The 26105-nt window shown below is 41.2% G+C and overlaps 1 protein-coding gene across 5 annotated transcripts in view; it reads right to left on the reverse strand.

Moving 5' to 3' along the window:
• Window positions 1-26105, reverse strand: part of LOC144729405 (lysine-specific demethylase 5D-like) — a 36600-nt gene that overhangs the window by 4217 nt on the left and 6278 nt on the right. For 2 of the 5 annotated variants that reach the window (XM_078609668.1, XM_078609672.1), the window contains 25 exons: window positions 24966-25034; window positions 23652-23786; window positions 22943-23069; window positions 22567-22733; window positions 21344-21502; window positions 20882-20935; window positions 20222-20341; window positions 19933-20091; window positions 18840-19021; window positions 14854-15016; window positions 13446-13565; window positions 12632-12826; window positions 11141-11322; window positions 10633-10757; window positions 10330-10480; window positions 9613-9727; window positions 8268-8492; window positions 7641-7831; window positions 6797-6935; window positions 6427-6606; window positions 5155-5250; window positions 2430-2723; window positions 1286-1474; window positions 568-715; window positions 194-363 (listed from right to left, as the gene is read on the reverse strand). In XM_078609668.1, the coding sequence (XP_078465794.1) occupies window positions 194-363; window positions 568-715; window positions 1286-1474; window positions 2430-2723; window positions 5155-5250; window positions 6427-6606; window positions 6797-6935; window positions 7641-7831; window positions 8268-8492; window positions 9613-9727; window positions 10330-10480; window positions 10633-10757; window positions 11141-11322; window positions 12632-12826; window positions 13446-13565; window positions 14854-15016; window positions 18840-19021; window positions 19933-20091; window positions 20222-20341; window positions 20882-20935; window positions 21344-21502; window positions 22567-22733; window positions 22943-23069; window positions 23652-23786; window positions 24966-25034 (3855 nt within the window). The remainder of the gene's footprint in view (window positions 1-193; window positions 364-567; window positions 716-1285; window positions 1475-2429; window positions 2724-5154; window positions 5251-6426; window positions 6607-6796; window positions 6936-7640; window positions 7832-8267; window positions 8493-9612; window positions 9728-10329; window positions 10481-10632; window positions 10758-11140; window positions 11323-12631; window positions 12827-13445; window positions 13566-14853; window positions 15017-18839; window positions 19022-19932; window positions 20092-20221; window positions 20342-20881; window positions 20936-21343; window positions 21503-22566; window positions 22734-22942; window positions 23070-23651; window positions 23787-24965; window positions 25035-26105) is intronic. The other 3 variants (XM_078609670.1, XM_078609671.1, XM_078609669.1) reach the window with 3 other exon arrangements.

Genomic DNA, 26105 nt, shown 5'->3' on the forward strand with positions numbered 1-26105 from the left:
TTACGATGGCAAAAATCTTTTAAAGAAAATTCTGCATTGAATATAATATTTTGGAGCATGAAGTACAAATATTCCCATATACATTTTTTTTAATTATCACAAAATTGGTTAAATGCAGTAAAAAACTAATTACGTGTTTTACATTCGAAGAAACGAGCACCCGATTAAAATGCAAAGTAATAATTACACAGACCTCTGCGCCCTGGTCGGCAGAAGACGAGGGTGATGACAGTAACCTCCAAAGAAGCCGCGTCTCTTGCAGAGACACTTCTATCAGGTCTCCCTCCATGAGCAGGTCCTCAAGTTGTGCCAGAATAGTGGGAGGGAGCAACAGCGAAGGAAACATCTGCTGCGACCTGGAACCTGTCACAAAAATATCAGTAAAAAACGTCAGTGCAAGGCAAAAGTCTCTTTTTTCAAACATCTATATAAACCTTTAAAATAACACCCTCGCGTTTGAAACAAGTGCCAATGACTTCTATGATTACAGTGTAGTAGTGTAATGGGCTTTAGCCTTGCTTAACCCCTCCAAGAAGATTAGTCACATGATAGTGTCAAAAATCTCACTTTGGCTGCTGCGCACTGAAGACTGAGCGAGCTCAGTGCGGGAGGTAGAAGTCAAAGGCTGAAGGTCATAGGAGGGATCATCATTCCCTCCGTGTTCAGAAGAAGCGTTCGCGAGAGTTCCACATGATCCATTGCTTGGGCTTTCCTTCTGTACAAAATAAATTAGAATGCACGTAATTATAAAAAAAATACACAAGCAGCAAACATCACGAGCTTAATGACAAGCCAAATTTATAATTTCACAAGCACAGATTAAATTTATTGCCCTTGGGATAGTCGCATGCCGAAACCTGTTTTGATTGCACATCACAGAAATTATCAGATACTGCTAGCTTACCGTCATAGATTATAGCCAAAACAGGTCAATGAGCATTGTGCTATATTTTTATCCACTATGAAGAGCAGTCCACTTAGTCTCATATCTTCTCTTTCATGTAATGACCACTATAAAAAGTTTAAAAGAACGCATAAATTCAAAACAATTCTCATACGCAACACCCTTTATTACAGTCATAAGAGCAAGAAGTTGCGTTTTTTTTGTCAATAGTATCTTTAATCAACAGTGGCAGACGTTTTTGCCAATCAATCTAGGTTGTTGCTACGAAAAAAGGCCATTGGCACCTTTGTGGCTCACCCCCCCACCCCCCCCCCCCAAAGTTTGGGAACAAGAGGTTCCCCCCCCCCCCGTGTATAAAACAAGAGCCATCCAAACACTCGCCTGCCCGATGGTGGTTCTGGACTTGGTGTTGCGTGCCACTTTATGGGAAGGGGGCTGGGACTTGAGTTTTTCAAGGGCCCGTACAACCTCCCCCTGGGACAGGGCTTGATGCACCCGGTCCTGCCAGCCCATCGCACGCTCTGCCAGGCACTGCAGGGCCTCTCCTTCTGGCAGCCTGACGGGCAGGCCCTGGCAAAGGGATATGGACACAACTTTCTTTAAAAAGAGAAAGGGGGCACAACAACACTTTCAAGCAGGACTTGGTCTAGATACAAAACGGCACTTGTCATGAACCAACCAACAATTGTCTGACATTCAAACACTGGCAAAATACCTATTTTTGTAAAAAAGTGCCACCTTACCACCCAAGGCTACTTTTTCACACAAAAAATTTAGACAAAAGACCTTTTCTGAATATGTAAATGCGATCCAATACTTTTTCATAATTTATTTAAGCAGCAAACTATTTTTTTCGATTTAAAGCTTTCGTGACTGCAGGGATTCATCTTCTTGGTTCTTTCGGTAAAGTCACATAGAAGGGAAGTAATAAAATAATAGAAATAAAACTCAAACATAATAAAATAAAATTATTTTAACTAAAACATAATCAAATTAAATTATTTTATTATGTTTTGTTTCTATTATATTATTACTTCCCTTCTACGTGACTTTACCGAAAGAACCAAGAAGATAGCAAACTATTTATTTTTATTCTGGCTGTGTTCACTCATGAATACATAGTACATTAATCCATCGTTTAAATCATAACATAATACAAAATGTTCTAATTATTATTTCATTGCAGACTTACTTTTACACACCTTTACATCTAGACATGTAAAGTAATGGTACACTAATATAACATTCCATTCATAACAACATTGAGAGTTTATTCACTCTACAATAATAATGCATAAACAAATTATAAGGTCTAGCATATTAAAATGGTAAATAGATTGGTGAGGTAAATACATGTCGCAATAGAGATACATAAAAAGTATACCTATCCATTGCACGAATTTAAAACACAGAGCTTTGCACCAAGCTAAACTGTTGTTGAGCAGCCTATTTTTTGCACAGCTAATACCGAATAATTTAAACCATACAGCTTAAAGCGCAACAGATCAATGTGTACACTGCGTACCTGTAGACCAACCAGGAGGTTCAGTACAGTGGCCATTTGCGGCCGCTTGGATCGAACACAGCGAGTGCACAGCGCCCTGGCACCAGCTCGGCGGTGAGTCGGTGCCACACAGCCGTGGTGGCAAGGTGCCCGACACTGGTGGCACTGCCTCACCAGCCCGGCATCACCGTGGCCACACACGCCGCATGGCGTCGTGGAGCCCCCCTCTGGAGGAGGCCCACTAGCGCGACTGGCCTCGCGCATTCGCCGCAGGGCCTCCACCTCCTCGCGCTCCGCGGACCTGTACGTGTCCACCTGTGTGAAAATATTCACGGACATTCATTATTGCTCAGGATTGTCGTCGCAGAGCAGACGTTGTGCAAGATGCATAGGATACTTCACAGCAAAAAATATATATTTTGTACACAACTGAGCAAGCAAAGCTAGTCCGCGGCAAGGTAAGAACAACGAGCCTACCTTTACCCTATCTTTTACCCTTACCCCATATAAATTACCCGATTACAGGGTAATTACCGGGGTTCTACACATGAAAAAAGTTTATAACAGGTAAATGCGAGGTAGAGCGCTTTATTCATATAGAATACTCTCGAATCGGGCATTGAGGCTTTCGACGACAGTCCTCCATAACCTCCTCATCCCAGTCGTCTTGGTCGCTGACCATCTCATCAAACAACCTGATCAAGTTCGTCATTGCCGTCGTCCTCGGACCAACAATGGGCAACAAGATCCAGGCCGCTCCGGCCCGGTTAGACGGAACCTTCAGGCAGCCGGCTGCGATTCACGAGCGCAAGCACATGGACTGGATGAAGAGCGTCGACGACCGTGACTGGTGAATAGGGTGCTGAACAGCGACCCCCTCCTTCATATGGGCAGTGACTGCCGTCGGTGGGAACGCGAGCTCGTCAGAGTAGCGATGCTGCAGGACAGAGCGGATCGTGGCCTTCAGTGCAGCCAGCTCGTCTTAGTCTGTCATTTTCGGCAGCTGTGGGTTCAAGTAGGATGCCACAATGGCGGGTTCCTGAACTAGGAAGTTGCGGTACCACACCAGCTCGGCCTTCATCCTCGACGCGGTCAAGAAATCATCGATCGCTCTCAGAGCGGCTTCACCACGATCGCAATAACGGATCAGGTGCTCCATCGTCACCGGCACAGCCAATGTCGACTTGCGGTCCCCGCTGACAACGGAGGTCATGACCTGGCGCGGCATTCGCAGGAATGCTGTCACGCCCTCGATGTTTGCCCACTACAGTTCAGAAAAAGCACCGACGCCGATCACATCCTGGAACACGCTTCTTTATGGCGTCGTCGCCCATGTCAAACGTCGAATTGCACCTGGTCGACGAGTCCTGGTGCGTCGGCTCCTTGCGAGCGAGCTTGGCGATTTCGGCTTCGCGGCAGTACGACTGCTGGACGACCTTGCTGCGCCTGATATTGACGAATGCCTCGCGCAGTTTGGCGTTGGTCGACTTGATCAGTTTGAGAACTTGGACGCCGCTGATCTGGACCGAATGATTTGCGCAGCGAACATGGTGGCAAGCCCGCAACTGCTCATATCTGGCGTCCGCGTTGACCAGGACGAACGTCTTGACGGCAAGACCAAGGTCTTGAACTTGTCGCTGCCGGCGGCTCGCAAAGAGATTGCACCTTGGATAACAAAATCAACCACCGAGTTCTCAAGCTTTACCAGGAGGCGAGCCGGGATTGCTGGCCGGCTAAGCGTTTGTTGGATTTAACGGTTCTTCGACGCCGACGTCCCGACCTCGCTGCCTGGGGCGAGCACCTTGGGCTTCTTGAGGTGGGCTTTCCACCCCGACACGTTCGTGTGGGAGGAAAACCACTTGCGGCGGTGCACACACTGGCGCTTTCCTTGCTGCACACGGGGATCACCCTCCATCCAATCGTGCGTGTGCTCCCACAGGAATGCATGCCGCTGCCTCTTTCGATTGGTGTTCTCAGCGACCCTGGCAATGCCGTTGCTGGCAACCTCGACCTCATCCTCTACCTCAAGAACGTGGTCTGTGTATCCATCTGGTCCGACATCAATGATTTAAATTTCAAATGGAGGCAACGGACTGCGCCACGGAGCTATTAGTGAGCAGTAAACAGGGTATTTAGCAGGTAACACTTCAAGGTACCTTTAACCTACCCTTTACCTTACCCCTTGGGCATGGTTGACACCTTTACTCTTTACACTTTTACCTCGTAAAAATGGTAAATTACCTTACCTTGCCGAGGCCTAAACGAAGCCATTAAGGTTTTTGGGTGAGAATGCGAAAGTATAAATGTGTCATACCCCTCCCCACCACTGCCAGTAGGGTTTTTCACGTAAACAACGCGCAAATTAGTTACTACTTCAGCCCACCGGTGTGTTGGAGAGTAAATCCACATTTATAATTTGAATATGATGTTTCGCTGGTAATGACATCCAGCATCATCGGGCGATTTACCAGAATAGTAAACTGATATCACGGAGGAGCTTGACATTGTAAATATCAAAACTTGAATCTCTACTGAATGTCGATAAAAGTTATTCCAAAGAGATGTATCGTTCTTTTGAATTTCAAAAAGGCACTGTGAACTTATATTTCTCAATATAAATATGGAATTATTATATTTTTAAGCAAACATTCGAATTAACACAGTAGTTTTAAAAGACAAATCAGGTATTTTTTTGCTGCAGAGAAACAAATACTGAAAAGGAAAGCTGCTCTTTTTTTAGACTCACAAAAGAAGGGTCAGTCCCTTGGGACGGAGTTCTTTTGTTGTCACCGCACTCGTTCCCTTTCTCCGTATCACCAGCACAAGTCTTTGGGTTCAGCACCTGCAAAGTTAAAAGACGCCTTCAACTTCACGCATTTCATTATCGCTTTGCAAAATTGTTACGCCAAGTCTCAAAATTCCTATGTTATGTGCCAAGAGTAATGCTATATTTCGAAACATTCCTTCCACCAGGATATTCCTACTTGGGACACCATGGTACATGAGTTAATACCGTTTCCTCTCAATGAGTTGCAATTGAACTCGCTGCTTGGACAATATGGAACTGCTTTTGAACATCTCCTGCCTCATTTAAATTCGTATATTCCTGATTCTTTGGTTCTTTTCGGTTAAGTCACGTCTAAAAATAAAATAATAAATCAAAATAAAACAACACATTACGACGTTTCGATTGCAACACAAGCAATCATCATCAGGCATAAAAGAAATAGCAACAAAAATCTAACTAGAAAACTATAGACCGACATACAAGCAGACAGACATCACAACGGCACACATAGAGAGGAGTATACAGGCACACGAAAATTAAATAACCTAGTAAAATATTGAAATGTGATGTAATACAACACAGAGAGTCGGTTAACACACAATTAACGCATGGCCTGGTTGACTACGTGTTTCAAAATTTGGTAAGTTAGAATTTTAAGTGTGAGCAACAAAAATCTAACTAGAAAACTATAGACAGACATGCAAGCAGACAGACATCACAACGGCACACAGAGAGAGGACACAAATCGGCTGTGTGAGCAACAAAAATCTAACTAGAAAACTATAGGCAGACATACAAGCAGATTTGATTTATTATTTTATTTTTAGACGTGACTTAACCGAAAAGAACCAAAGAATAATTCCTGCAGTCACGAAAGCTCCCAAATTAAGATTATATTCCTGATATTTGGAATTATAGTAAAAACATAATACCACGTTGTTATTTTTTTCTTGCTTTACGATATGCATAACTGATGTGTTTTTCCCATTTTGATTATCTTTCAACTCGGTTTTGTTGTTTTTGATATTTCGTAACGCGTGTTCTATATTATTTGTGACCATTGAAAAATATAATGTTAAGACTGAATGAGCTATCACCTCGTTTTAATCAGCGTTTAATACATAGTTACTCAGTGAAACCATGGTGCAAGACCAGCAGAAACTCACCTTACAGTGAATTATGCATTATTTTTAAGCGTTATAAAAATAACCCTTCATGTCATGTACTCACCTCTAGGAGGGTACAGCAGGAGTTTCTCCTAAGAAAGGTCCTTGCAGCACGCCTCTGCCAAATGCTGGCAGCCTCCAGCCACCCCTCCAACTGGGACAATGCATCCAGCTGCACAGGAATGCAGCGGCCTTGCGATACCATCCTCTCCAGCACGCTGCAGTATGGATAGTGATCTCCTGCCTGAACATTAAAAACCGAACCACGCAAGTTAAGTAACGGAAACGGTCATTTTCGTGTCATCAAGCTCAAGCCTCCTGTTATGAGGGCAGGTGCAATCTCCAACTATTAACGAACAGCTCTGGTGATGTATTTTAAGTACAATGTTTTTCACAGCCACATGCAACACACAAGAGTTCAGCTGTCACACTACCTGGATCTTTTCCAGGTCAGCAGTCCAATCGTCAGCTTGCTGTAAGGAGACCTTCAGTGCTTGCACAGTTGGCAGATGAACTGGTACCCCATGAGCCTCAGCAACAATGGACTCAAGGGTACTTCTCACCATCCTAGGCCTGTGGCACAGTCCAAAATTACAATGTTACTGGGAATTCCTTTTAAAAAAAAAACACGTGTCCCTACGACATGAAAAACAAGGACAATTCATGGCATTTGCTGAATTTGTCCAACGACGTGTAGGGAGGTGTGGAAAAAATGTAAATACATTTAATAAAAATGCATCAAAATCTTTCTATAATGCTGCAGAACCAAATCCCAATCATAATCATAATAATTTACATTTATTTGTAAGACGCCTTCCAATGTTTCAAGGCGCCTGATTGCACTTGCCAACTTCGCAGGCCAAGTGCAATCAGCCGCTATTTTCTTTGCGTAGCAGGCTGAAGAACTGTGCTGAGAGAAATATTCCAATACGCACCCCCCCCCCCCCCATGCACCCGTGGCTCGATTGCATAAACACAAATAAGATCAATGCCCATGTTACATCCCCTTCATTTAGATGTCAATCTTTCCCAAACACTGTACAGAAATGGTAATTTTCATAGCGACAGATTTCAGAGTGTTGTATTGTTTCATAAAAACAAGTGAATTGTCACTGTACAGACAGGCAGCCAACATTATCTGGCCGCAACAATAAGTAGCCCTTCAGCGCTTCTAAAATGTACCCGAGCTGCAATAACTATGAGAATATATATATAACACACACACATACAATAAGTAGCTGATATGAGATGTACGTACATGAAACATGTGACACTCACCTGGCCTGCAGGCAAGCACGGGCCCGATCCTCCCAACTCTCTGCCACGGTCAGAATTTCCTGCAGCTCAGCCACAGCTCGATCCATGACAGGTTCAGCTCCCAGTGGCATGGCACTGTCTATCAACCTGCGAAGCACCTCTATGTTCAGGCAGCTAATGCCTCCACCCATGGCTTCTTTCTCAGAAAGCCCCTAGCACAGCACAAGACAAAAGCAAATCAAACATAACATGTTGTGAATGCTCTCAAATTAAAGGACTGTTGAACAAGTTAGGACAATGTATGCAAATGCTCTCACTCACATGTTTGTCTTCAGAATTATTCATTAGTATGGAAGCCGAGAGAAAAACGTTCTTGAATATTTGCACTTTGTCCCTTTTACTCTGATTTGTGTGCGAAGTTAAGTGAAACCCCTTTGATGCATTTTACAGCTTTTAAATATGGCAAGAATCAAATGCCAATAACAACTTTAGTTGATACTGGATCTTGTTTACAAGGGTTATAAGTGCGCCACCCCCGTTGCGGGTGGACAGAGCTACTGCATTTTAACTTTCAACCTGGAAAGCGTTAACAATGAACATCCAAGTAACCTTAACAATAAATGTGGATTTCTATTGCCACTCTCTCACCTGGTCTTGGCTGGACAGTGAAAAGGCCAGTGCAGTGTGGACCTCTTCAAGCCAGCGCTCCCTCTGCACCCTCTGTTCCAGCTGCTCTTTCTCGGGCAGATGAACAGGAGCCAGGTCTTCGGCCTGCTTGAGCAACTCTTGCATCCGCACCAAATCTGGTTTGTCCTCTGCCACCAGCAGCAGCTGCACAGCATCCCTGAAGCCTGCCACTCTCTCCAGCAGCTCCTGAAAAACAAAGTGGCCAACCATAGGTTTTAACTCGTATTGAGTTCGGTGTTAATAAACAGCAGAATCTCTTAATCTACAGAGCTCAATACAAATATCATATAAACAGACTCGAATTAGAATATGTATTGATACTGGAGGAAGCCGATAGGGGTTAATGCTCCTTTTTAACAGGTGTTCAGAAGGGGCAGGTCAGAACATTAAACAATACAAAACATTACAATGCACAGTATAGAAAAGGTAAAAAAATAATTTAACAAAAAAAATTTTCATCAATAACACAATGATGTAATCCATTCACAAAAACACTTTTAAAAAATCACAAAGTAATTTTACTCCCACAATGTGCACATAATAAAAAGATCGAATTCACAAAATGGGAGCAAACAAGGCAAATATATTTGGTCTCCGAAACATGACAGGTCACCATCGAAAACACAAGTTAATGGATTAACAAAAAGTGACTAAATGGGCATATAACTTGCATTCCATTTCTTTGCATGCATCTTGAGCACCATCTAGCGGACGGACTAAACATCATCACCCAGTGGAAATTAAACTATTCCTTGCAATATTATTTTTTGAAAGTTGCAAGGTTTGACGGTTGGGAGGTGCTCATTAGGCATATAACAATTACTCTCCTCCACGGCTATTTGAGATTATAATTGTATTGAACACATTCCTTATCATATCCTTTTAACCAACTCTTAGTTTATGATTTTGTCTCATTCTAGCCGTGTTTGCACCATTAGCCTTAAAGTATCATTAGAAAAATTGTGCGTAGAATTTGCAGACATTATGAACAACAGATTATCATATGCATAATTAAATTCACCATGAGCCCAAAACAATGTTTTATTGATGAACCTATATCTGTTACAGACTAAGGGTCAGGCTTCTGTTCAGATACGAGCTAATGCTGACCTATTCATCCTTTAGACTACGACTGTTGACTTCCCAGAAAGCGGTATTGAGTCCATTACTTAGCTCGGTTATAAATGTAACGTTATAAAAGCTGGTGAAAAAAATCTATAATTGAGTAAGAGGACTGAAATAAAACCTGCAATGCATCAAACAAAAATAACAAAATAAATAAAAATGTTAAAATAAACGTTGTTACCTTTATTTCATTCATATGGTTGACAGTGCAGGGAAGTTTCTCCAAACGATTCACAAATGTTTTGAACTCTTCGAAGCTCAGCGTCACTTGCTCTTCAGTTGCACCACTTTTGTCTCTGTAGTCAGAAAGGTTGTGCAATGGCATCGTTTAGTGAACATATTCAACATTCAGCTATTTTTTCATTTGCAAGGATTACCCTGCCCCACCCAAATCTGATTGAGCAGTCACAAACTATAATTGCGATTTGATTAAAGAACACAGTCACTGTGTTGTATATACTGTCCGGATAGCACTGTCCATCTCGTTTGTAATGGCCCTCTCAAATGTAATGCGTCAGCAGCAGCATTGTCCGTCCTGTTTTGTTTGGATATCGAGTGTCATCTTTTTTGCTGGAGTCCCTCTAACATGCTGCCGTTCATATTTGTATTGCCCGTCTCGTCTGTATCCAATGGCATAAATTAAACACATGTATATGCATGTAATCTATATAATTCACATATTATGAATCCTTACATGCACGATTCTATATACACTAAATTAAATTACAAGCTTTTTAGTAAAAAAAATACGAGTAACAATTACTTCATAACAGCAGACCATAATAATATGGCCACAATCCACCAACAAAAGAGTTTCAGATTAACATTCACCACAAGGATAACAAATGTGGATGCAAAAAGACAAAGAGCCAAACATTTCCAGAGAGAAGGAACGTACTGGACACAGATCCGAGTGTTCATCAGATCCTGCGCCATCGAGGCACATTGGTCTGCCTCAAGTACGAGCAGCATCAGGTTCTGCCGTAAGCTGCTTTCGGGGAAGTCGTGCGTCTCAGACTCCTCCAGCAGTGCCTTTAACGCCGACAAATCTGCACGCAACAGGATACACAGTCAGGTTTTTACCCTCGGGGTTTTACATTGCCATCAGAAAACATTATTCCTGAATACTGAATCAGAATGGCATTGTAGGTTCGCGTGTGCTCTTTTTATGCTTGTGCAACTTCAGCAAGAGATGGCATACCAGACTTCTTGCCATTTTCCTCATCCAATGCCCTCCTCACTTTTTCAGCCCAAGCATCAAATAGCTCTGCTCGAGACTTCAGCTTGTGCAGCATTGGGGGCAGTTCGGCCAGTGTATATCTGTACCTGATTTTAAAAATACATTCACAACATTGTATTCCACTCAAAACTGTCAAGCATGTAAGACTCACTTTCAACTGTAACCGCAGATGTACAGTTACAATAATAACAAATAAATTAAGTCACTGAGCTTACCACCTGCAGTATCAGCAACTTTAGGATTGATTCATTTTATACGACTTTATATAATTATGATTTAAACAGTAATATGAAAAATAAACACTGAAGCCATGCGCCATGTTGATTTCAACAAAAAAGACATTAATGCAAGTACAATGCAATAAGGAAACCAGGAGACACAAACGTGTTTTGTTATTAGAAAAGTGAGAACCAACCGGAGATCTGAGTGAATACATTATAAAACACGTTCAAAACATTTCCCCACAAACCTGAGTATCTTGTGCTGTGTGGGACAACGGCAGAGGTCACGGATGTGATAGAGGCACACCAGGCGGCCTGGGCAGCAGGGGCACGCGATAGCAGACAGGTAGCAGGTCGTCTTGCAAAAGTGGCACTGCCGCTCATCATCTGCCAACAACTCAAACTCAAACAGCTCCGACTTGCTCACACCCTGCCAGAAACCACACAGAGGAGAGACAAGATGTTTGAGGAAATATGCTTAGTTAGGCTAATGCAGGGGTGGACAATCTACAGACCATGGGCCAATTATTTGTTTAAGGAACGTTGCCCCACGAGGCCTACTTCTTTGAAATGGCCTGCACTTGATATTTATCCATTACTGCATATTAGCTGCACTCATCAAGCAGAATATGTTTGTGCCTGGCAGCACTGTTTCCAATGTAGCATGCTCCGTCAATTGTCAGTGCAAGGGCCCTTTAATAATGTCGACAAGCACAGTGTCACGTTATCATTGGATCGCGCGAAGGTGTGTGTTAATGTGTGGCCTGACGAAGGTATATGGAAAGTCGTATTTGGCAATCCGTAAAGAAGACTCCCCTCAAAGTCTAGGCTACTGCATGCCAGAAACACGTGTGAACATTTGGCATTTTGACATTGCAAAATAATGCCTTCAACACCAGCTACCACAAAGACATGAAAGTAATAGCATGGCACAGTGCTCAGAAAGTAAAAGGCACCAACTCCTGTTTTGGCATGGATATTTCTTTACAATAAACGCCTCGTGTAAAACACTACTGAGGTATATATGAAAAAAAAGCAGTGCAGCCTACATAATAAAAACGATATTAATCGTGGCTGATGGCATCTATAAATTATTTGGTTTCTGAAACACTAAATGTACATGTTAATGTGAATTCATTGTTTGTACCTCAGCGCACATAAATCAGACCGTATATTAACATATGCACAAGGGCTTAATTTACAGTCCTTTGCCAACAACAATTGGCTTATAATCAAAAATAAATTAACAGTATTCATGTAACCATTTGTGTTCAATGAAAAAACATTCTACGTCTATTGAGATGTGAACAACAAACAGAGATTTATGAAGGGCTTTGGATATAGCTTTGTTTAAATGGTTCAAGTATCGCTCAGACCAGAAAAATAGAAATCAAGTATGACCAATATGTCAACAATTTTTTACTTGCATATTTAATATTTATTCACCCAGACAAAAGCCTGGACCTCGACAATCATTTGGAAGTGTTATTTGGGATTCTGTGCACAATATATGCATTGAAATGTGTGTGCAGGAACATATTCAATGATACATGCACATAATATGCAAAACTTAGTGCGACTAATATAGAGCTAGAAATAAATACGTATACAAGCAAAATAAACAGGTACAGAATTTTTCCTGGAATCAAATTGTGACTGAAGAGTGACAATTCATCAAAATGCTGGGGGGAGGAGGGGGGGGGGACCAGGGAAGGGCCAAACACCATCCCTGCTCATACCATTTCCCAGGCCTCCCTGCGCAACTTCCGCTCCTCGTCAATGGCAATCTCGAGCTCGCGGCCAATCGCCGATGCCATTGGTAGCGCCAGGCCCTCAGTCTCACACGCCATCCTGCAGAGCAGCTCCTCGTGCGAGAACACGCAGTACCTCCGCATCAGGCGATAATGCTCCACACACCGGCGGCCCATCGGAAGCTGTTCCAGAGAAAAGTGTCACAAAGCAGAACGTCTGTGTCATGTTGCACATCAATGTAACCTCAGTAATACCAACAGTTAAAACTCGTATGTTTAAGTAAACTTAATTTTTTTGGGTCACTTTTCATCAGTTGGTTATTTTAAATTAAGTTCCTTATTGCAATTGAGAAACCAATGCACATAATATGCAAAACTTTGTGTGGCTAATATAGGCCCTTTTGTAAATTCACTGCTGCATAAATGGGCTCTGCATGATGTGGGTCATGAAGGTTGACAGGTTTGTGAGGGCAGGAAGCAGACACGAGAGCAATGTACAATAAATCTTACGACACTGCCCTCCACTCATATTGTAACCCCATTGCAGCCTATAATGCCTCTTTGTATGCATGGTCACCCACCCAAGCACTTGCCTGGCTCATTCTAATTAGCTTCCAAAATCTCATGAGATTGGGTGCATTCCAGGTGAATTAGTCAAAGGCTAACATTATATACATCTTTAACATAACATTTATAAAAATATGCAAATGTGTAACTTCACGTAAAATTCCGCGTGTGTGTTTATGCAGCATAAACACACACGCCTTGAGACAACACAAGCAAATAATAAAGGTCAACCCACCCAGTCTGCAGTGCAGAAATTCACGGCCTCTGCAAAATTGTACCCTTGGTTAAATCCGCTGTGATAGGCCCGTGGGAAGGTCACCACAAACTCTCCGGGGCACTGATTGGTCCTAACCACCTGCAAAAGGAACCCACAAGATTAACAAAATAAGTAGGTAGGCATATGTAGGTATCCGTATATAAAAACAGAAAACATGCCATAACACGTCAGTGCAATGTATAACACTTCTCAACACAATGATGTAATTGTACAATCATGGTTAATTCTCACAAATTAATGGGAGTTACTCAGCACTGCCATCTCAGGCTCACCTCATACCTCCAAACTTACGACATCTGCCAAGCCCTAGTGGTTACCCTTCCAAGTACTTCATAATCACACCAGCTTTTCCATTCCTGACGATAAGATGTATTTAAGGCAATTTGGTCATACACCGTTTTCAGGATGCAATGCTATAGACTGTCTAAAGTGTATTGACCCTTGCTCATGACATAATGCAATTTATCTTCCTGTTGTTTGATTGAACGGTGGAAATACTCTATTCTGAACGGACTTTGAGGTTTGAATGCATAAGTGACAATTTAATGAACACAAATCAGGAGTTAAACAAAATCAAGCTAGCTATTATTTATGAGCAAACTTGAACAAAATGTATTAAGACTAATAGTGCTGTAGGTTGGACAGCTTGTGCCACTTGCTTTTAACCAATACAAACATTAACCTTTGCCCAATTGAGTACAATATTTTACTTTGTCAATTTAAAAGTGAAAGCACAATAACAGTGCAATCAATAATTTAGGATGCTAAATGGACTGCAGAAGAATGGAATATTAACCTATCCAAAGTAGTTTCGTAATATGCTTTTAAGAGGCTACGTAACCAATTGCGAAATAAAGTAGTAGGGCACATGAAATTCTTTTTTTTCACTTCAAATTAAAATGAGCACATTCTGAATTTTTAAAAACATAGGTCAGTAAATATATAACAGAGCAGTAAGCCCACAAGACAAGAGGCAAGTGACATTTCTCAAATAAAATATTAACTTTATGAAGCCCCAATTTGTCCAAACATGGTGCTTAGACAGCCAATGTCAGTTTTGCCATTTAACGGGAGTTAATTGATGAATAATTGTATTTTTTTACCCTTTTATCTGGCAACAAAACTGATTGCATACCGACCGCAGGTATTGTGGTCAATGCAAACATGACTCCTTGTAAAAAAGGTGTCAGTTTTGTTGCCAGATAAAAGGGTAAAAAAAACAATTATCATATTTTGCTACTGGCAAAGGAGGTTCCAATGGTGTTGATTGATGAAGTTTTAAAGTCTTCCCTCGGTAAAAATTATTTCTACAATCAAAAGTAACAAAAAAAATTGTAATCACAGCTTTCATTCCAGATATACGTACGGGAACATCGTGGGCCATTAGTATGTTGGGATTCATAATCGTGACCAACTGATGCAGCAAGTCGGGCTGTGCCAGAAAGAGCTCTGGAGCCAAGGTCCTCATCACATTTTCCAGTGACTCGGCAGCATACGCAGGAACACCATACCATGTCTTTGGCTCTCCCCTGTAGAATAAGCAAAACACCACAAAGACAGTTTCAGGACAATTTTATCAGCCGCCTGATGCACACATTTCCATGCATCAAAAAGGGGAAGTTTAAAAAGTTGAACAATGCATGCAAAAAAAACAGGGTTTTTTTCGCTCTAAGAAATGGCTGCACCTCTCTCGCTTGAATAGTTCAAACCCATGAGAAAATATTCCACAAAGGTGCAGGACTAACACTGAAAGAAATGTACCTCACAACAATGGATTGCTCCACTGTCTATCATCATGTTTCCAAAAAGGACAAAGGGTTGACCCGTCACGCCATGGTGAGAACACACTATGAACCCAATGACGATAGTTCAATTTCCAGCCATGGCAAACACCAGTGTTGAGTGATAACATAACAAATCCTGGGTGCCCTTATTAAACAACCCACACGGACCAGTGACAAGAGTATGGGCAAAATATGCCTTCATCCGCCAGTGAATTTACAAGTACCGAAAAATAATTGGCACATCCACAATAGCTTGCAGACAATGATTGAAGCAATTCATTTTTCAGGGATTTTAGAATTGGGAAGAGGGGTTTCTCAGTGATCTCCCCGCCCAGCTTTCTCAACATACAATACACACAACAGCTTTGCAACGATCGACATAAATCATAAAAGGGCAGACAATACTATTAAAAACTGGAAAAAATGTAATAGACAGTCATAAAAAGTTACCACCTTTCTCCCAACTATATTAATCGCTTAGCCAACTTTACAGTACAAGGAATAATGCACCTCTTGTGGACGTCACATTCTTGTGTGTATGAGAACAAGATGTGGAATTATTCAGGAATTAATGCAAAGTTCGGCATTGGAGTAAGAAAGAAGGTGGACATCTTTTAGCAAAGATATGAAAATAACAATACCATATTCAAAATAAATAGGAAATGAGAGTGGAGAAGACCAAATGGTGAAATTAGGAACAAGATGGAATTTATCCTCATGACAAACCACAGATGATCAGGAGACGGTTCTGTCCGCAACAAATTAAACGCATGCTGCAGTGATGCAAGATCAAGTTCAACATTTCCAAACATGGCGCAATTACAGTTATAGGCAAAAACCAAAAAGTTAAAACAAAACATTTAGTTCAGGGAACAGGAGATTTGGACCAATTCTAAGCAACAGATCGAAATCCCAAAATTAAATATCACTACTTCAAATGACATAACACAAATGGTCAGTGCTATGAAAGTCAGGTAAAAAGTAAACACCAAAAAAGAAAATAAGTAATCTGAAAACATGAAAAGCATGTTGAACAGAAATGAATAGGGATAAAACTGCCAAATAAAAGAAAGTGTCGAGAAAGATGACAACAGTGACTCGAGATGTCACCACAAGTAATGGGAGAATTAAATAAAGAAAAAGGTTGATGGATAAATTACAGTGGCCCCTACAAGAGAAAAATGGAACAATGCATGCTGGAGGAATTATAAAACTGTGGGAAGAGTCTATGCAGATCTCCAGACCAAAATAAACCTTATATTCCGGGAAACAAGGCATTTGGCAGATGAGCAGTATTAAAAAGGAAAAAAACCTGGTCCAGATAGACTAACTGTAGACACCATAGGACAATCTAGTGCAGGGGTCGGCAACCAAAATAACAAGAAGAGCCATTTCTTTCCAATTCGGTACAAAATTCAGTATTTCAAGAGCCGCAATGCATCTATGTACATACTGTACATACGTACATATCGTCAAGAAGCAGCCCGTAAAGAGCCGCATGCGGCTCCGGAGCCATAGGTTGCCGACCCCTGATCTAGTGTATCAACATTATTGGGTCTGTTTTCTAGACTTTTACACAGAAATGAAATACCTCAATTGTGAAGCGATTCCTCAATAATTTTTCTATTTAACAAAGGGAAACAATCGGTTTTAAAAATTACACTCAGCCTATTTTCACATGTATATGATTCTTCACCACAGAGGAAGTAGGATTTAGAAAGTTTTTTTTTAAACATTGGCCATATGCATACTATCCATCAGATTTTAAGAGAGACAATATCAAGAATAATTAAGCCTGGCTTTTGTAGACAAGGAAAATGCATTTGGGCAAGACCCAAAATGATGCCATCACGCAAGCTCTCAAACCAAAGCGTAAATACAAATAGCAACCAAAACCATTTATAAAGATTGAGTTTGCATGTAGAAAGATCAAAACACAAATATGAACAGGAGTTACTAAGAATCTTCAGTGACAATGGAAGATATTTTCTGAAAATGGGATTGAAGAGATGAAGGAATACATTTGTAAAGTATGAATATAGTCTCAAATTTGCTGATGACGGTCATTATAACCAGTGAAATGAGTTAAGAAAATTACTTAAGAATGACGGAAGCAAAGTTGAGCTAAAACTGAATACAAGCAAAATAAGTCCCATAAAAAAGTTCACTGAACAAAAATAAATAACTGGATGAGCACAACTGGAAAACAATACAGAGTATGTGTATTGGGCAAATATGGAAGACATACAGGGTTGCAACGCTGAAATGAAGAGGGAAACAATAAAACAGGGTGGAGAGTCCTTTCAGAAAAATTAATTTGATCGTAAAAAAGCAACTTATGTGCTTCAAGAAGGACGTTTTCAATAAGTGTCTATTACCTGATATGATATAGGGATAAAAAAAAACACGGACACATACTAAGTGAAATGTATGAAAGAACACAAAGATTCATGGAGATATGGATGCTACTGGGGCAGCAGAGCATGGTTAAAAAGGGACGGCCGATGGACAAGATGTGACAGAATGACAAGTTTAGCCAAGAGAGAAAACACCGCAAGAAGACGACCAGCACAGACAGAGCGCTGAGATGAGTTTCATGTACATTAACTAAATGGATTATGGCACTGCGAGACCATAAGGGATCGACAGAGGAACTTCATCTGATAAGATGGCTGATATTGTATTATAAGCAAAGGAAAAAAAGTCATGCAATTGGATATTATGAGACGTTGTCCAGCATGCATTTGTTCTCGGAGGTGTTCATCGATAATGGTAGCAGTTTTCTAAAGGGAAAGTCCCAAACAACAACAAAAATGTATACTAAAGTTTTTACATTATTGGATAAGTCTATAAGAGATACCGTGCCACCTTTATATATGGATAGACAACTAATGTATGAGCGCTATCAAGTTTAGCTGAAAATTGCATACAAATACAAGAATACCAATAGCAATGTTTTAATACAACTGGAGCCCTGGGAAATCCATTCCCAGTGACATCACAACCATTAATTCTGCCTCACCTGAAGCCGTTGAATGGATACCTAACATCAACTACGACTGCTTCCCCAGCCATACGAAGAAGCGCTAGGTGCAGATCCTATGATGTTTTTTCATCTGCACAAATATCTCTTTATATCCAAACATTAAAGCAAAGATAAACCAGAATAACGGGATTGACTTGTCATAACTAACACTTATCTGTGTTCAGGGTTGGGTAACAGGATGAATTTAGTACTTCTGGGATACCACGTCAGGCTGACGTATCTGCACCAAGGCTCTAATTATGGGATTAATTTACCAAAAACTAAAAAAAAATCGCTTCTGAGAAACCACTGCAAAAAATGATCATCCGTGCAAAGTTTTAGAATATAATCCTCAGGCAGATGACAGTATTTTGCGAACATTAATTTGCAGCAACGAATCGGAGTATCGTATAATTCGTGTTTCACTATAAATTGCAATTTCTGTCCACCACAGTTCATTTTCCCCAGACTACATACTTTCTAATCGTCTCATTATGTCACAGTTGATTGGTGCTGGATGTATATAAATTACTGATCACACACCAGTGCAAATAGTTAATGGAGTAGCTCCAGTGGTCCTCGATGTGCCAGCAGAAGGAAGAGAAACACATGCCCACATACAGCCAGGGCACCTTCATGCCAGATATGTCCCCATCGATGTGACCCAGCAACGACTGGGGCAAGACTGGCATGTTGTTCAGATTCCACCCACTGCTGGTGTACTCCTGTCACAAGAAAAAAAGCAGCCAAATTATTTTCTTCCCTCCATTCAAAATCTTCCCTCCATTCAAAATCAAGTCGTAGGTTTATTAGCCTAAAATGTACAATGAGCTCTACAAAATTACACGTTCACCACAGCGCAAACCTGTTTGGTAATCACCACATGTAATGGTCTAACACACACAATGGAAGCCAATGGCATATTCTCGAGATACAAGTCACTTCATAACGATTAGTGAAAATTTTGAAAAAGCACTTAAGCAGCAATTCTCTGGGGAATACAATGTTTCTGAATAAAATACAAATTCGCCAATGTTTTGTCCAAAAAAGCCATTATCAAAACGTCAACACAGAAAAGCAGATTACAGCCCGTGTTGACAAGGGGAGCTATATACATTATAGTTTGCTAAATTCATATGCTATTTGCTGCGGGAATAACACTAGTAACCTTACACACTAGCCTTTTTCCCATCCAGGGACGGGTGTATTGCAGTAAATCTGAAACTTGCAAGCGAAAAGCAGACCGCGACGTGATATTCATTGCATTCATTCGTGTGAAATTTATAAGACCGCTGTGACAGACTTATTTAATTTAAAGGTTATCATCCCTTGTTCATCGTGACGTTCTTTTTACTTCGATGTCTCAACAGCGTTACGGAGATCGCGTGACGTGAGGGTTCTGCCTTTGTAGTGAGGGTTATAAGTTGACGCCGAGGAGGGGGTAGGAGGCGCCTCACCCCCCCATGTGGAGTGACATCACCCGCTAATTATTATTAATAGCGGGGGGAGGGGGTGTCCATTTAGAGAACGTCACCTGTTCATGATTAACGAGGGGGGCTGTTCGATGCGGAGTGACGTCACGTGCGGGACACACAGACATTCTTGGCTCGTTATAGTAGTAAATGTATACACATACCTCTTCCTCCTTGGATAATTTCTTTTTCCCATTCTTCACAGGAAAGCCGCTGCCGTATTCCTTGGCCTGCACATCGGCCCCATACTCAACACTCACGTCCTCCTCAATGCAGCTAACCAGCCTCCAGAACTCTTTCTCCACGAGTTCAGTAGGCACCATCTGGCGACAACAAGCACATCCAACAAGAGAGCCTGCTTTGAAAACAATTGAACCAATTACCCAACTTGGTGTTTGACTCGAATAAAACTAAATTAGAGGCACTTTAAGGCATTTAAAAACTCGGGCTTACGTGAACAGGCATGTTGAAGTAGTCCGATTTAAATACATCCGCCATCTCTCCGAAACTGCGCAAGGTGTACACCCTCTTCGCCTGTTCAAATCCAAATGCCTCCTGAGGCTTGCTGCATTCCTACAAAAACAAAACACAGGTTTTTGAAGCAAATTAAACCAAGTACAGTAAAATTCTTCCATGAGACTGGGCATCCAACAATTTTTCAAACTTGTATATCTATGCTTAAACGAGTATTTTTGTCTAGATCCATTTCTGAATGACAAATGATTATTGTAAACACATCTGTATATATTGTGCAACTCTTAGGACATTCTAACTTGAGGAATCCACTTCATGGTGTACAAACGTAAACTTATTTTTTAATTACTTAAAGCGTTATATATACTTGGTAGTGCGTTTAAAATAATGCATAGATAACACCACACAGATGTGTTTATTTGCCTTCTCACAAAAGACAGTGCCATCAATCCACAAATATCAACTAATGCCATCCTCTGCGCAAAACACAACAGGAGCTCCGAGTTCAAAAATCTTCTTAAGATTTGTCATAAGTCCGGCAGGCTTCAATTGTAGTAAGATCATTAATGTTATAGCCGAAGATGGATCGTAAGCCCAAGTTATTACGGGTGTCATTGTGAGATCGCTCCGCTCACTCACGTAAGAGCTGTTGCTAGGGATTATGCCATCACTCCCACTGCACCAGCCCATCACCTGCCAGGAAGACAACCCCATGCAACATAGCCCGGCATGACATCACCCATGCAACATGGCCGGCATGACGTCATCACTCCACACACTTCAGCAAGTCTGTGGCGGAGTTAAAGGATGTTTAGGTTTTTGAGATTACTGAATGTTATTAATAATATAATGTCATCAATAATTGTTATTTTATTATCAGTTAAAATTGACTTACGAGTGGTCAGAACCACTCGTAAGATTTTACCTAACTTTGAAAATACTTAAAGTCGTTTCCCCCTTATCTACTCGAAGCTATGACAAGTCTGATCTTAAACCGGACTTACGCCATTTCGATAAAGTCGCAAGTTGTTTTATACTCTGGCCCTAAGTGTGCATGACCAACATCCGTAGGATCAAGTGCTTGTGGAAATGTTTATTTACCTGAGCAACACACTTAGGGCACCTCCAGTCCCCCTTCGGGACATCCTGCAGAGGTGGAATGAGGCAGAAGGTGTGGTAGCTGTCGTCACAGCCATCGCACAGGAGCAGTTTAGCCTCATCGTCCCCTCGCCCGCACACCAGGCATTCGTACAGGTCCACCTTCGTGCACAGAAAGTAGGAAAAATCAGAGAGGGAAAAACATCCTCGGAAACTTTTGAGCACCTGTAAGCCTTTAATCTTTACCTGATAATTTTAAGCCTAACAGAAAGGAATCGCTCATGGTCTATTCATGTGGAGTTAAAGCATCATTGAATAAGACCAAGACAATTCTCTTTCAGGCTCCATTATTTACAAATGTAACCAACCAACAGTTTAGAAAGCATGGGTCACATTAAATGCAAATAATGCCCGATGAATAGAAGGGGATTTTTAAGCATGCCACTGCCAGGTGTGGCAGCTAATGGTTTGGTACGAAGTTATCAAAAATAGTTCAGATCAAATCACCCAACAACACATTCAAAAAGTTCAAGCTTGACTGGTTAGACAAGAAAAAATAAGCATCCATTCTAATCAAAATCCCCCTTCATCATTTCCCTATTTTACAGAACACCTAAAAGCAATTCACAAAAAAAGATCTGAGAATAGTGTCAGATGTGATATAAAAAAAAAACTTGTTTTAAAAGCTACTTCTGAGCACAAGCAGGTGTACATCTCAGACAAAGTTTTTTCCAGCATATTTCCACCCTAACCCTAATTGACATGCTAATGATGTGACTGCAGGACACAACAAATGACTGATGGAACGCGAGACACCACCTGAGTGGCGACACTTTAATGTCATTCAATAGTGGGCAAAAATGTCATCACCAAACACCTATTCTAAGATGAATAAACTAAAATAAAAACATGCTTTGATAAGGACTAGCTTAAGATGAATTGCGGGTGTGTCCAGCCAAGTGATTGTGGCTTATTGTGATCGGCCACCAACATCTTTAAAATGAGTCTGGGCACTGGGCATGCACTTGAGAAGCCCTGATGAAGACTGCATAGGCTGTGTGCACTGCAGCCTGGCAGTCAAAACACGATGGAATAACATTTAACACAAAACATTTACATTCGGCTTCTGTTTGCGCTCAGCACTAGCTTTTGGTGTAAGTGAAGACCTGTTTATTTACGTTTGTGCTCAATATTTATTAAGTCTTAATAAGCTTTGCGATGCTTACATTCGCAATTATATCAGCTTCTTTAAGCTGCACTGGCTTCAGCTCCATTTTGGAATCCTTCGAAGGCACCTTTTCTGAGATGATGGCAGTCTGTGGTTCAGGTTCAGGACACTGGATGTCCATGGAAGGTAGAGCTTTCACATCATCCAGGCCTCGCTCTCCACCTTCTATAAAATTACAAGAAACAGCATATTTGGGGTCACCGAGTACAACAAGAAATGGGCATGCAAACCTGAACAAATGAACAAAGTGAACCACTTTGCAATAGACGTGAAACTTTAACAAGAACTTTATAAATACTGCACAAATAAACATCAAATTCTGCTTTACCACTATAACATTAAAGAAAGATATGTATACAGGTTGCTAAACTTACCACTTTCCTTTCCATTTCGATCTTTTCCAGTTAACAGGCCCAGGCCTGCCATTTTGGGACCTGCCCCAAAGATTTGAAGTTTCCGTAGCTCCGAATTGGAGCTCACGTCAGCATCAATCGGATCGGGCTGCAGTTTCACATTCCCAGAAAAAAGATCACGATATTGCAAATGAAGAGATCTTCAATGAGTATCAATATATTTAATGAGGATCTTGCATTTGGAATGTTTAGCCCATTTCATTGAATGAGTGTTTTCCATGTAGAAAGAAACCAGCGCACCAAAAGAAAACACGTGTTTACAAGGAAATAAAACTCTAAGATAAACATAGATTGATCCAAGAACCCTTATGCTGCATTGCCATCTTCTGGCCACCTTGTAGCCCAGCAGATTTGGCAGTTTCACAAAATGGTGTGATATACTAAACCTTACGCTTCCCAAAAGTGTTGGATTACAGGCATGCACCCCAAAACCCGGCTCTACACAACAAATCGTAACCGTGGGAATAATTAAGAACAGAGCTTGTAAGAAATCAAACGGGGTAGAACGATAATAGAGTGGTAATCGCGCTGTGCTATGAAGTCGAGAACCAGAGTTCGATTCCCACAAGGCATGAGGCTTATCATCCATTGGTGGATTGAAACTGGCTAGAATTAATTATTTACTTGAGCTATGAAATGCTGACCAGTGTGTGCAAGTACAAGTTCTTACCTCTGTTTTCATGCGGTTTGCACGTCGCCCGGCACAGTTCATCTTCCCGTGTTGCAACGACTGCCTTAGCGGGATGCTGTGTGGTTTATATTCTTGGTCTTTCTCATCCGGCTCATACTCTGGCTTCGCAATGCACTGGAATAGGCCGAGGCGTATCAAATCAGCACACGGCGGGAATACTAATATGCAAAGGTGGTCAACAAATTCTAAACGCTTGAACGTGAATAATGTACATGGGGGGTGCCACTTTGTAACTGATATCAGGACAAACCAATAAACAAGAAAAATGTATGCCAAGTGCCATGCAGTATCAAGATTTTTTTAATCCATCTGTTAAAATAATGCTAAATCTTTCATGAAAAGCTCAGACATGCCAAACGCAATAATTAGCAATGCAGATCACATGCAATTAAATTAATCCAATCCAAGAAGTTATATTCAGGACCGACAAATTGTTCCAAATGTCACCAATTATGTAAACTAATTCGCCAATAACAATGCCTTAAAAGGAAGAACATTTCATAAGGCGATGTTTCAGCCAATGGGCCCTTCATAGAGCATGATAAAATTGCTCTAAAAAGAAACGTACTATGAAAGGTCATTGCCAGAAACGATGCCTATTATATATTTTTGATGTTTCCTTTTTACGGCAGTGTTATTGACAAATACGTTTGAGTTCGTTATTTGTGCTTGTGCACGGATGCCAATGCCACATCACAATATCATGATTATTTTTTATTTATTTTGAGCATTTTCCAGTAGTAATGTCAAAAATTTCCAGGTAGGGGAAAGCAAGCAGGGTTCAACTACATTGCACGTGGATGTAAATATTTGGCAGTGGTTCTCAAACGTCCGTCCATCTGACCCTCCACAGTGCGCCTTTCCAGGTTTACCAAAGTATGCGTGAATATGTAAATAAAGCCACTAAATGTTTCACACTCTAGGTGGTCATCAGGACTTGGGTTTCAGAAACGGGGAATAAAGTTATGATGGCTTGAACAATATCTAATTTGTCCAAGTGAATACATCGCAAGCATAAATAATGGGGTATGTATGGTAGTATGAGGACTTTCAATGGGAAAGTGGTCTTTTTAGTTCACACATTAGGGAGGGAGATGTAGGCTACAGAAAAAAATGCATCAATAAACATCCAACACTGGGCTAACTTTACTTATAAAAATTAGTCACAAGACATTTGTGTAATAAGAGACAAAGGAAAGGAAGCGGCGGGAAACGTTCAGACAATAAGACGGAGACACAAAAAGGAAATTATACTTTTTTCCATTATTGCGGGAAACAATTCTTAAAACATACCTCATTGTAATTGAATTCTGCAACAGCCTGGGCGATTGGTGTTTTCTGATTGAGGCTCTGTGCTATTGTCTGGTTTGAAAGTCAAAGCAAAACACAATTACACCATGCTGCACCTAACCCAGCTTGAAAAAGTCATTGCACTGCAGCAGACTTAAGTCAAAAGAACTGCCTCAGCTGCACTGGATAAGTAATAGGCTGTTACTAGTGTCTGATGTCCCAATTGTGTACCATAAACATTCAGCATTAAGGCCTCAAATTTCCCTGTAAATCCTGCCATTGGGGTTTGTAAACATGGTTTTGATTGGCAGTTTGCAGCTACCGGATTTCAATATTTTTTATAGAATTTCTTGAAATCTGTTAATACATTTTGAACCATAAATCCCCATACGGAGTCAGTTTCATCAAATTATACCAAAAAAAAGCGAAGTCAATAAAAGGAGTGCAGTTTTTTTTACCGACTGCAAATGATATTGTCATTGTCAAACCTATACACTGTAGCTGCACGGCTTTCATTGTCAGGAATGTGGGAGTGGGCTCAATGTTCACACCAAGTTATTGGAATACAAATTTAGTGGCAAACTAGCAACATGCACATCCTTTGGACGTGACCATCCATCCCTCACAGCCAGCCAGCCAAACTTTTAATCGTATATAGAGCCCTGAAAAAATATAATCTTATAGAGAGCCTAGTCTTCTCTCCACCTTTCAATTGCCCTCTCTGTATTGTATATCCAAATAATATCTATTTCTCACTTTTTTTCTGTTTCGCTATTCCTCTGTCGCCTCTCCTACATCTCCCTCCCCCTATATTCCTTTCCTTTCTCCACTTTATCCCATACACTTCTCTCCACTCACCCCCATCTCCCCTTGTTTCTCTCATCCTCGCCCTCCAAATTTCAACCTCTCCCTTTCTCGTTTAAATCTCTTGCCTCTCCCGAATCCTCCCTCCCACTGCTCGTCGTTTTCATCTCCTCTTTCCGTTTTGCTCTCACTCATTTCCATTCGACGCCCCTTCACTCTCCCTGCCCCTCTGTCTCTTCCTCCCTCCTATATCTGCCTTCCTCACCCCCTTCTATCGTAATTGCATGGGATACACGGCTGGGACGACAGAGGGTGGGAAGGCTTGACCGTCAGCATGCA

Source organism: Lampetra planeri, chromosome 32 (genome assembly GCF_965212315.1).
Source record: "Lampetra planeri chromosome 32, kcLamPlan1.2.h2, whole genome shotgun sequence".
Taxonomy (NCBI): domain Eukaryota; kingdom Metazoa; phylum Chordata; class Hyperoartia; order Petromyzontiformes; family Petromyzontidae; genus Lampetra; species Lampetra planeri.